The sequence below is a fragment of the Salmo salar genome, chromosome 25 (genome assembly GCF_965601325.2).
Source record: "Salmo salar chromosome 25, fSalSal1, whole genome shotgun sequence".
NCBI classification, from domain to species: Eukaryota; Metazoa; Chordata; class Actinopteri; order Salmoniformes; family Salmonidae; genus Salmo; species Salmo salar.
The window spans coordinates 30,216,658-30,229,331 of NC_138315.1; the positions used below are offsets into that span (position 1 = coordinate 30,216,658).

The 12,674-nt window shown below is 44.3% G+C and overlaps 1 protein-coding gene across 2 annotated transcripts in view; it reads right to left on the minus strand.

Annotated features, from left to right (window-relative positions):
- Positions 1-12,674, minus strand: part of enox1 (ecto-NOX disulfide-thiol exchanger 1) — a 127,723-nt gene that overhangs the window by 22,717 nt on the left and 92,332 nt on the right. For both annotated transcript variants that reach the window (XM_045707661.2, XM_045707659.2), the window contains exons 4-6: positions 3,587-3,754; positions 3,066-3,272; positions 421-654 (exon numbers count right to left, since the gene is read on the minus strand). In XM_045707661.2, the coding sequence (XP_045563617.1) occupies positions 421-654; positions 3,066-3,272; positions 3,587-3,754 (609 nt within the window). The remainder of the gene's footprint in view (positions 1-420; positions 655-3,065; positions 3,273-3,586; positions 3,755-12,674) is intronic.

The window sequence follows — 12,674 nt, forward strand, 5'->3', positions numbered from 1 at the left end:
CTAGCAGACAGTGGTTTAGATCAATAACTCATTTAGATGATGGGAGAAATGAGAAATCAAAAGTTTATTTTTCTAATCTAACCATTTTCATATTTACTTATGTCAGACATTTCTTAATATCAATTTGACATGACAGAGGAATGGTACATTGCTCTAAATGATACAAAAACAATATTCATGAGAAAGTACATTATAGATTATTCCTATACTGTAAATTAGGATGGGGTCTGTAAAACAGTGTGCAGCTCGAACCTTTACACACATTTATACACCACCATGGCCCACCTGCAGCACACACACAGCGGGGGGGGGGGGGGGGGGGGGGGGGGGGGGGGGGCAGCTGCTAGAGGCACAGCTGGACATAGTGCTAGAGGGTGGGGGTGACACACACACACACATCATGCTCATTGGTCCACTCACCTTTCAATCTCTCCGCCAGCTGTCCCGCCTCATGCTCGGAGAAGTGCATGATGGGAGGTGGCGAGGGCGGACGGAGGAAGTCTTCGTGGATCTTGCGTCGGTGTCGTTCCTCCCTGGCCAGCAGCCTCTGTTGACATTCCCACTCATACAGGTCGTCTCTGGCCTGAGCAAAGTCCACGTGCATCCTCCCTGAGTCCTTCTTATCTGTACTGGAGCCGATGCGCATCCGGTAGCCTGGGGAAACATGGCAGGTAGCAGTCAGATACACCAAACACAACCATACAGATACATTCAACACACAGACAAACACACAGCACACAAATTGTGTATACAGTCATGTGAACTCATACAGTCAAATACAATCAAAGTATACAGTATTACAAATGCCTACATTCTCTACACCACGTACTACCACAAAGACCACCACTCTACATTTTCAACTATTCATAATGTTAAAATATTCTCTAGTCCTCCTCATCCATATTCACATCTCCAGCCTGCATAGCTACAGTATATTATTTTAACATCCAGCCTGCATAGCTACAGTCTATTTCTTTCACCTCCAGCCTGCATAGCTACAGTATATTACTTTAACATCCAGCCTGCATAGCTACAGTCTATTTCTTTCACCTCCAGCCTGCATAGCTACAGTATATTACTTTAACATCCAGCCTGCATAGCTACAGTCTATTTCTTTCTCCTCCAGCCTACATAGCTACAGTCTATTTCTTTAACCTCCAGCCTACATAGCTACAGTCTATTTCTTTCACCTCCAGCCTGCATAGCTACAGTCTATTTCTTTCTCCTCCAGCCTGCATAGCTACAGTCTATTTCTTTCACCTCCAGCCTGCATAGCTACAGTATATTTCTTTCTCCTCCAGCCTGCATAGCTACAGTCTATTACTTTAATCTCCAGCCTGCATAGCTACAGTCTATTTCTTTCACCTCCAGCCTGCATAGCTACAGTATATTTCTTTCTCCTCCAGCCTGCATAGCTACAGTCTATTACTTTAATCTCCAGCCTGCATAGCTACAGTCTATTTCTTTCTCCTCCAGCCTGCATAGCTACAGTATATTTCTTTCACCTCCAGCCTGCATAGCTACAGTCTATTTCTTTCACCTCCAGCCTGCATAGCTACAGTATATTTCTTTCTCCTCCAGCCTGCATAGCTACAGTCTATTACTTTAATCTCCAGCCTGCATAGCTACAGTCTATTTCTTTCACCTCCAGCCTGCATAGCTACAGTATATTTCTTTCTCCTCAAGCCTGCATAGCTACAGTCTATTACTTTAATCTCCAGCCTGCATAGCTACAGTCTATTTCTTTCTCCTCCAGCCTGCATAGCTACAGTATATTTCTTTCACCTCCAGCCTGCATAGCTACAGTCTATTTCTTTCACCTCCAGCCTGCATAGCTACAGTATATTTCTTTCTCCTCCAGCCTGCATAGCTACAGTATATTTCTTTCTCCTCCAGCCTGCATAGCTACAGTATATTTCTTTCACCTCCAGCCTGCATAGCTACAGTCTATTACTTTAATCTCCAGCCTGCATAGCTACAGTATATTACTTTAACATCCAGCCTGCATAGCTACAGTCTATTTCTTTCATCTCCAGCCTGCATAGCTACAGTATATTTCTTTCTCCTCCAGCCTGCATAGCTACAGTATATTTCTTTCATCTCCAGCCTGCATAGCTACAGTATATTTCTTTCTCCTCCAGCCTGCATAGCTACAGTATATTTCTTTCACCTCCAGCCTGCATAGCTACAGTCATCATTTGATTTCTCTCTTCTGCTTTAAGTGTCAAACCTCAGGACACAAGGTCGCTGTTTTAACTCCTCTACAGTGTTCATAATGTTAATACATACTCTATTAAATACTGCTGCAAACATATACAATAGTTATGCTGACCACTGACCAGAGAGGTAGAGGATTGTGTCTATATGTTGTGTGTATAGTATAGCATTTGCATGGTATAGTATAGTATACAATACTAAAGTGCAGTATAGCATAGTAAAGTAAAGCATACAGTAGCATAGTATAGTATAGTATAGTAAAGTATAGTAAAGTATAGTATAGTAAAGTATACAGTAGAATATTAAAGTAAAGTATAGTATAGTAAAGTATACAGTAGTATTGTAAAGTCAAGTATAGTATAGTATTGACCGGAGAGGTAGACAGCATTGCATATAAGTTGTGTGTATAGATATAGTATTGGTATAATATAGTACTGACCAGAGAGGTAGACAGCATTGTATATAAGTTGTGTGTGTAGATATAGTATTGGTATAGTACTGACCAGAGAGGTAGACAGCATTGTATATAAGTTGTGTGTATAGATATAGCATTGGTATAGTATAGTACTGACCAGAGAGTTATACAGCATTGTATATAAGTTGTGTGTATAGATATAGTATTGGTATAGTATAGTACTGACCAGAGAGTTAGACAGCATTGTATATAAGTTGTATGTATAGATATAGTATTGGTATAGTATAGTACTGACCAGAGAGTTAGACAGCATTGTATATAAGTTGTATGTATAGATATAGTATTGGTATAGTATAGTACTGACCAGAGAGTTAGACAGCATTGTATATAAGTTGTATGTATAGATATAGTATTGGTATAGTATAGTACTGACCAGAGAGGTAGAGAGACTTGTCCACCATGAACTCCTCACTGAAGCGGATGTGACAGAAGTTCTTCTTGCTCTTCCTGATAGCGATGATCTCACCACACTGATCAAACACCTCCCTGATGATCTCCTCGCTGGCATTCTCCGGCAGACCCCCCACAAACACCGTCTTACACCCTGGGGGCCGCTCCCGTGTTGACGGAGGAGGCAGGTCTGGAACATCATACATGCTCAGGTCACATCTAATGGCAATTCTTGTGACCATATTACGGACAGTCAATTTATGAATGCATTTATACTCATTTAGAAAAGCATGCAAGAGTGTGTTCGTCCGGGTCTGTGTGCGTCCGTGTCTGTGTGCGCCCGTGTGTGTGTGCGCCCGTGTGTCCGTGTGTGTGTGTGTGCGTGTGTGTGTGTGTGTGTGTGTGTGTGGTGTGTGTGTGTGTGTGTGTGTGTGTGTGTGTGTGTGTGTGTGTGTGTGTGTGTGTGTGTGTGTGTGTGTGTGTGTGTGCGTGTGTGAGTCTTACTGGGGTTCTGAGGGAACAGGGTGCAGCTCTGACAGTGGATGATCTCCTTGATGATGGGCATCTCAGGGGGACCAGGGGGAGGAGGGACCAGGCTGATACCTGCAATCATGGGGTTGATGGGAGCTAGGAGACCCAAACCTGGGTCAAAGCCCTGGATACAGAGAGAATCTGGAGGAGAGAGAGAGGAGAAGGAAAGTTAGCCTGGAGGAAAGGAGAGGAGGGGGAGGGAGAAGAAAAGACGTACAATGAGACCCAGCCCTTGGTCAAAGCCTGGATATAGGTAGAATCTGGAGGAGAGAGACAGAGACAGAGACAGACATAGAGCAGAGAGCGATAGATGGACACAACCTATTCATATCTTCAGAACACAACAAGATGAGAGTGGTAGGTCTTAGAGAGAGAACAGACACTGATCTACATTAGAGTAGAAACCAATCTGACTGCAGCTGTCACACAAGCCTGTCGCTACTGTGAGGATACAGATAGTCATGGATACAGATATAAATATACAAATGTAGAATCGCATCTTCATATCTATGAAATCATCAATCAAGTCCTCACTGCAGATTTAAGTTTGTCAGCAGAAGGTGAGTGTAAATAGTGTGCGTAGGAGTGAGAATGATTCTATGTGATGCTGTCAGAAAGATTCCAGTGCTCAACATAAGTCCCTACACTGCAGTATTTGCTGTTCTAAAGAGGCTGCAAAGCAAATAAGTCCTGTTTCTATACTGGCTATATCTGGCAAAGCCTCGAAGAGAAAGTGTCTGGCGCTGTGAATAAGTCAAGTGTGTTTTATTACAGAGAAGGAGTTTTTAAGAGAAGCTGCAAGTCCTTGAGGCTGGAGAGAGAAAAGACAGAGAAAATAAATCTGGAAGATTATCGCCCATAAATCTCCCGAGTCGCAATCATGTGTAATCTGAGATTGTGTAGATCTGTGGAAGTCTCATTCAAGTGTTCTCTGTGTAATCCTAAAAGGTAAATGATATGTATCCTCTCCCCACATTCATCATCAACTAATGCTGTTTCTCTTTTCCTCTCTTTCTTTTCCCCTCCCGGTGAAAATAATTCAAGGCTGTTAGTTTTCCTCCCTGGCCCCGGCCACGCTCTGGTAACGTCTGCCAGGGGGAGAGAGTTCACACTTTGTTTTTGTCATCATTTAATTTCTCTCTCTCGCTCTTTTCCTTTCCTCCCTCCCTCCCTCCCTCCCTCCCTCCCTCCCTCCCCTCCCTCCCTCCCTCCCTCCCTCCCTCCCTCTGTTCTCTCCCCTCAGCAGGTTTGTGTGAGCGGCCACTGGGTTTGCTAGGCTCTGGATCTCCCCTCAGGAAACAGCTGCTCTTAATTACCGTGAAGGTGAGATGTCATCCATCACACACACTCTGTAACCCCCATTAGCTTTCTCCTCCTCTTCTCTCTCACTCTCTTATTTTTCCCTTACCTCTCTCTCCCCCAGTCTCTGAACAGTCCCCGAGTGTCTCTTTCCCTCTCTCGTTGTCATTCCAGATCTCTCCATCTCTCTGTTGAACCTGAGTTCTGTGCTCCAGGAAGATATCAGTATTAATCTGTCTTTCCCTTGGCTCTTAGGAGGATCCAATCCAGCCGTCCAGCCCTGCTGTCTCTTAGCTGATTGAGGAGAAGGACTGTACAGTACAGTACTGACCCAATGGAACCACCGGTCTGGTTCTTTCCTTCCTTCTTTTCCTCATGTAATCCCAGATCTGAGAGGGTTGGATAGGGTGAAACCAATCAAATCAGCCAGTCAAACTCTGCCTTGACTTTCCAGTCACACTCAAGAAAGTACAAAATCTAGTACACTCAATGCAGTGATCTTTTTCCCCCAGTGTAATAACAGTCCTACAGTGCCTTCAGAAAGTGTTCACACCCCTTGATTTATTCCACATGTTGTTGTGTTACAGCCTGAATTTTGTCACTGACCTACACATAATAGCCCATAATATCAAAGTGGAGTTATGTTTTCTGAAGCTGTTACAAATTTATACAAAATTAAAAGCTGAAATGTCTTGTGTCAATAAGTATTCAACCCCTTTGTTATGGCAAGCCAAAATAAGTGCAGGAGTATACATTTGCTTAACAAGTCACATAATAATTTGCATGGACTCGCTCTGTGTGCAAAAGTAGAGTTTAACATGTACCACACAGACAATTATCTGTGTGGTCCCTCAGTCGAGCAGTGAATTTCAAACACAGATTCAACCACAAAGACCAGGGAGATTTTCCAATGCCTCGCAAAGAAGGGCACCTATTGATAGATGGGTAAAAAAAAGCAGACATTGAATATCCCTTTGAGTATGGTGGAGTTATTAATTACACTTTGGATGGTGTATCAATACACCCAGTCACTACAAAGATAGAGGCATCCTTTTAGGATTCCCACACACATACACACACACACGAACGCGGAGACGCACACACACAGACACACAGACATACACACACACTTTCTTTCTTTATTGTGACAAATTATTATGGAATCGTGTTTTTCTAATAAATAATGATTGCAGAATCATTTTGAAGGTAGGTGGGGCACGTGATGTCACAGCGTAACTATAAAGCTCCAATCCACATTTCATTCTAAACGCCTAGGACTACTGCTGCAAAATAAAAAAATTCAACTATAAAAAATAGGTTTCTTTGCAGGACAAGGATTGTGCTGACTTTCATGAATGCCTGATTTATTTTTATGGAATTTTAAAACACAATCTACCTGCAGTGAAGCCGCTCAACATTTACATCACTGTCACGTCCTGACCATAGTGAGTGGTTATTTTCTGTGGTAGAGTTGGTCAGGGCGTGACAGGGGGTGTTTGTCTGTTTTTGTATGTCTATGTTCAGTTTCTAGTTTTGCATTTCTATGTTGGTGTTGTGTGGCATGACCTCCAATTAGAGGCAGCAGGTTGTCGTTGTCTCTAATTGGAGGACCTATTTTAGTTGATGTTTGTTTCACATGTGTTTGTGGGTGATTATTCGTTGTGAGTGTATTTGATCCTCCTGCATCACGGTTGTTGTTTTGTGTATATTTTGAAGTGTTTAATTGTTGCATTCGGTTTCACTGGTTAAATAAATATGTGGAACTACGAAAACGCTGCATCTTGGTCCGCTCCTTCTAACAGCTGTGACAGAATCACCCACCAAAGAAGGACCAAGCAGCGTGGTAAGGAGACGCAGAAGTATCTGTAGGAATGGACTTGGGAGGAGATTTTGGCTGGTAAAGGACCCTGGAGGCAGGCTGGGGAGTATCATCGTCCGAGGGAGGTAATCAAAGCAGCGAAAGAGGAGCGACGATACTACGAGGCTCTATATGTACCGAAAGGCAAGGCTGAGAGGCAGCCCCCAAACAATTTTTGGGGGGGAGGGGGGGGGGGGGGGCACAAGGGGAGTTGGGCAGAGTCAGGATGGAATCCTGAGACAACTTCCCGTGCTTACTGTGGGGAGCAAGTGATGGAGCAGACACCGTACTGTGTCGTCAGGGCGCATTCAAAGGCCGGTGCGAACTGTGCCCGCACCCCGCAGTTATTGAGCGGAGTTGAGCATCCAGCCAGGGCGGGTTGTGCAGGCCATGCGCTCCAGAGCTCCAGTGCGCCTCCAAGACCCAGTGTACCCTGTGCCTGCTCCACGCACTCTTCCTCCAGTGCGCCACCATAGCCCAGTACGTCCTGTTCCTGCTCCCTGCACTAGCCCGAAGGTGCGTGTTACTAGCCTGGTGCCTCCTATGCCAGTCCCACGTAGCAGACCTCCAGTGCGCCTCCAAGGCCCAGTGTTCCCTGTGCCTGCTCCGCGCACTCTCCCTCCAGTGCGCCACCATAGCCCGGTAAGGCCGATGCCTGCTTTGAACACGCGGTCCGCAGTGCGTCTCCCTAGTCTGGTGAGACCAGTTCCAGCACCCCGTAGGAAGCCTCTAGTGATGGTCAATGGTCCGACGTCTCCAGCGATAATCCATGGCATGAGGCCTCCAGTGATGATCCATGGCCCAGAGCCTGTAGTGTTAATCCATGGCACGAAGCCTCCAGTGATGATCCATGGCCCGGAGCCTGTAGGGATGATCCAAGGCACGAAGCCTCATTTGATGATCCATGGCCCGGAGCCTCCAATGATGATCCATGGCACAAAGCCTCCAGTGATTATCCATGACGAGGAACCAGTAGTGATGATCCATGGCACAGAGCCTGCAGCGAAGGTCCCCAGTCCGGAACCTACAGAGACGGCTCTTCAGTCCGGAGCCTCCAGTGACGCTCTTCAGTCCGGAGCCTCTAGTGACGCTTCTCAGCCTGGAGCCTCCAGCGACGCTCCCCAGTCCGGAGCCTCCAGCGACGCCTCCCAGTCCGGAGCCTCCACAGCGACGCCTCCCAGTCCGGAGCCTCCAGCGACGGTCTGCAGCCCCGAGCCTCCAGCGACTGTCTGCAGCCCCGAGTCTCCAGCGACGGTCTGCAGCCCAGAGTCATCAGCGGCGGTCTGCAGCCCAGAGTCATCAGCGGCTGTTGGCAGCCCAGAGTCATCAGCGGCGGTCTGCAGCCCAGAGCCTTCAGCGGCGGCCTGCAGCCCCGAGTCTTCAGCGGCGGACTTTAGCCCAGAGTTTTCAGTGGCGGTTGGTGGTCTGAAGCATCTGGTGAGGATCCATGGTCTGGTTCCTCCGGTCATACAGAAGCGGGGGGATCAGCGGTCAGTGGGTGTACCACACCCAGAACCAAAGCCGCCGCCATAGACAGTTGTCACCCACCCTACCCTCCCTTTGTGTTGTGTTGTTTTTTAGGCGAGGTCGGAGTCCGCACTTTTGGGGGGGGTACTGTCACGTCCTGACCATAGTGAGTGGTTATTTTCTATGGTAGAGTAGGTCAGGGCGTAACAGGGGGTGTTTGTCTGTTTTTGTATGTCTATGTTCAGTTTCTAGTTTTGCATTTCTATGTTGGTGTTGTTTGGCATGACCTCCAATTAGAGGCAGCAGGTTGTCGTTGTCTCTAATTGGAGGTCCTATTTTAGTTTATGTTTGTTTCACATGTGTTTGTGGGTGATTATTCGTTGTGAGTGTATTTGATCCTCCTGCGTCACGGTTGTTGTTTTGTGTATATTTTGAAGTGTTTAATTGTTGCATTCGGTTTCACTGGTTAACCTGTTGGGGCTAGGGGGCAGAATTTGCACGGCCGGATAAAAAACGTACCCGATTTAAACTGGTTACTACTCTTGCCCAGAAACGAGAATATGCATATAGTAGATTTGGATAGAAAACACCCTAAAGTTTCTAAAACTGTTTGAATGGTGTCTGTGAGTATAACATAACTCATATGGCAGGCCAAAACCTGAGAAGATTCCATACAGGAAGTGCCCTGTCTGACAATTTATTGTCCTTCTTTAGCCTCTCGAAAATACAGCATCTGTGCTGTAACGTGACATTTTCTAAGGCTTCCATTGGCTCTCAGAAGGCGCCAGAAAGTGTAATGAGATGTCTGCAGTCTCTGGGTTAAGTACAGCAGCTCTGTTTGTTACTGGTCAGGCTAAGGACAGTGACACTGGAGATGCGCGTTCATGTGAATTCTCCATTTTGTTCTTTCAGTCTTTGAATGAATACAACATCGCCCAACATCAACATCATTTTTCTTATAGTAAATCTGAGTTTGGTGAGGGCCAAACTTGGTGGGTGTCAAATTAGCTAGCCGTGATGGCCGGGCTATCTACTCAGAATATTGCAAAATGTGCTTTCGCCGAAAAGCTATTTTAAAATCTGACACCGCGATTGCATAAAAGAGTTCTGTATCTATAATTCTAAAAATAATTGTTATGTATTTTGTGAACGTTTTATGCTGAGTAATTAAGTAAATTCACCGGAAGTTTGTGATGTGTATGCTAGTTGCTAGTTCTGAACATCACATGCTAATGTATAAAGCTGTTTTTTTATATAAATATGAACTTGATTGAATTAAAACATACATGTATTGTATAACATAATGTCCTAGGAGTGTCATCTGATGAAGATCATCAAAGGTTAGTGCTGCATTTAGCTGTGTTTTTGTTTTTAGTGACATATATGCTTGCTTGAAAAATGGCTGTGTGGTTATTTCTGGCTATGTACTCTCCTAACATAATCTAATGTTTGGCTTTCGCTGTAAAGCCTTTTTGAAATCGGACAATGTGGTTAGATTAACGAGAGTCTTGTCTTTCAAATGGTGTAAAATAGTCCTATGTTTGAGAACTTTGAATTATGACATTTTGTGGTTTTAAATTTGGCGCTCTGATGTGTCACTGGCTGTTGAATAGTGCGGGACGATTTCGTCCCACCTACCTTAGAGAGGTTAAATAAATATGTGGAACTACGAAAACGTTGCATCTTGGTCCGCTCCTTCTGACAGCTGTGACAATCACATTCCAGTCATCTAGCAGAAGATCTCATCCAGAGCGACCCACAGGAGCAACCAGGGTCAAGCTCCCCGCCCAAGAGCACATCGACAGATCCCCCACCGAGTGGAATCGTGGACCCGAACCAGCCACCTCTCAGCCACCAACCCAACGCTCCCAACCAAATGCCTCAATTGCTTCGCCTTGCTTTTCTGGTTGGCTGGCAAGTTTCACTTCCAATTATTTCAGATTTACTGGAGTGCAAGTTTTACCATGGCACAAACTGTGGCGATACGTTGGCACATATGTGTAAATTATTGCATTCTATCCATACTGGTTTTCGCAGGCTACCTGAGACATGAAACAGATAGGTGTTGCCAATTTATTAATGCGTAATTTACCTAAATGGGTAATGGAAACACTTCAACCACTTTTTATTAGACACTGTAGGTTTTTTCAGAAACGTTTTTGTTGGGGTGTGACATCATTACGTCCAGCTGTTTTGATCGACACACAATAGTTACATGGAAATGCACCCTAAACTGAAATTGATGCACCTATTTTCTATGTGAACTTTCTAAATGTCTTCCAAAAATCACTGCACAAGTTAATGGAAACATAGTCTATGACTTGGGTGGCTGGAGTCTTTGAAAATGTTTAGGGCCTTCCTCTGACACCGCCTGGTATAGAGGTCCTGGATATCAGGGAGCTCAGCTCCAGTGATGTACCCTCTGTAGCGCCTTTCGGTCGGATGCCAAGCAGCTGCCATAACCAGCGGTGATGTAGCCAGTCAAGATGCTCTCAATGGTGCAGCTGTAGAACTTTTTGAGGATCTGAGGGCCCATGCTAAATCTTTTCAGCCTCCAATATATTGAAGATATATTACTGTTTTATTTTTCATAGATTTTTTGACAAATGTTAGAATTTTTCTTCCACTTAGATATTAGCATTTTGTGTAGATCGATGGCAAAAAAAATGTATTAAATCCATTTGAATACCACTTTGTAATGCTACACAATGTGGAAAAAGACAAAGGGTGTGAATACTTTCTGAAGGCACGGCTTCATATTACAATATATTTATCCAAACAACTCAGCTTTCCGGAGTTAAATCCATGTATTCAGTTGTTCAGGGTTTACACAAACTCAGCTTCCAAACCTCCCTGTGTGCTTATTTAATGAACTTCACAATGCAGCTCTCACAATGACACCTCAGAGCGCAGGGAAGCTGCTATATATAGGGACTGATCACTGAGAATCCTGATAGAAACCTAATGGATTTCATGAAACAAGTTGAAATGAAGTCCAAATAAAACGGTAGAGCACCTGTACATTTGGAGGAGCTTACCATTTTTAATATAAATCCATAACTGAAAATACCAAACCAGTGAGATCAGTGTGGTTAAACTTTAACCGCAGACTCACCAGGGATCATGACAGAGGCCCAGACTATATGTTAGACATGTATAGTATTACATACGTTTCATATAATAGTCCATAGAGTGGTTTCTTGTGTTATATACTTGAATAACATAAGAGGAGACAGAACAAAACATACATATTTATTACAACCAGATGTTGGGGACATTTTAAAGCTGAGTGTTTTCCAGCCCTGTCCTCCTTAGCCGTTATAAAAGTCTTATTGGTCTGGAAGAACCTCACTCGGCTAGTTCTCACAGTGTGTGTGTGACTGTCTTTCCAGTCCTGTCCACTTTATAAAAATAATAACATTAATGTTATTGGTCGAGAAGAATCTGTTCTTTCTCTAAGGCCTGAGTGTGACTGGGTCCTCTTTGAAGTACCCAAACCCTCTCTCTCTGTGTGTGTGTGTGTGTGTGTGTGTGTGTGTGTGTGTGTGTGTGTGTGTGTGTGTGTGTGTGTGTGTGTGTGTGTGTGTGTGTGTGTATGTATGTATGTATGTATGTATGTATGTATGTATATATATATATATATATATATATATATAGGCCAAAATGTCATCCAGTGCAAAGGACCCGAGGCATTTTTTCCAACAAGAATCTATTAAGCAAAGTCTCCTAGCGAGAAGCTTAGCTAATCATCCAGAAGCTCAGTCAGGACTGATTTCCCAGACAGCTCCAAATGAAATGAACTCAAAATATACAATTCAAATGACAGAGCCTTCCATCTCAACCTCCATAAATATGCATGATCTGAAATCTGTTCATGAATTTTAATCAGCCGGATTTCCCTCTATCCTCGGTGACTACACTGTCATAATGGTAATTATAATAGGACGCACACACACACACACACACACACACACACACACACACACACACACACACACACACACACACACACACACACACACACACACACACACACACACACACACACACACACACACACACCATTAGCATCAGAGTAGAGACAGACATGTAGTCGGGCCATTAGAGAAGAGACCAGAGGTTTCAGTGTATTGTTCCTATCCTCAGTCAGCCACTCTGCAGGGAGGGAACAATGTCTAGATAATCCCCTTGTTATCTAGCTGCTGATGGGGACACAACAAGTACAACAGTCCTACAGTGGGCAAGTGCTGAGGAATTGAGTACGGAATTTGGGAAATGTGATTATCGATGATGATTGTCAGAAGACAATGGTAGTCTGTGGGATTTGACTTGTAATATATACCGAATCTTAGGTCATATCTTCTTAGTTCTTCCTTGTATAAATCTGAATATTGTATTATTATAAGAAAACAAAGGGGATTGTATGCACCTGGACGA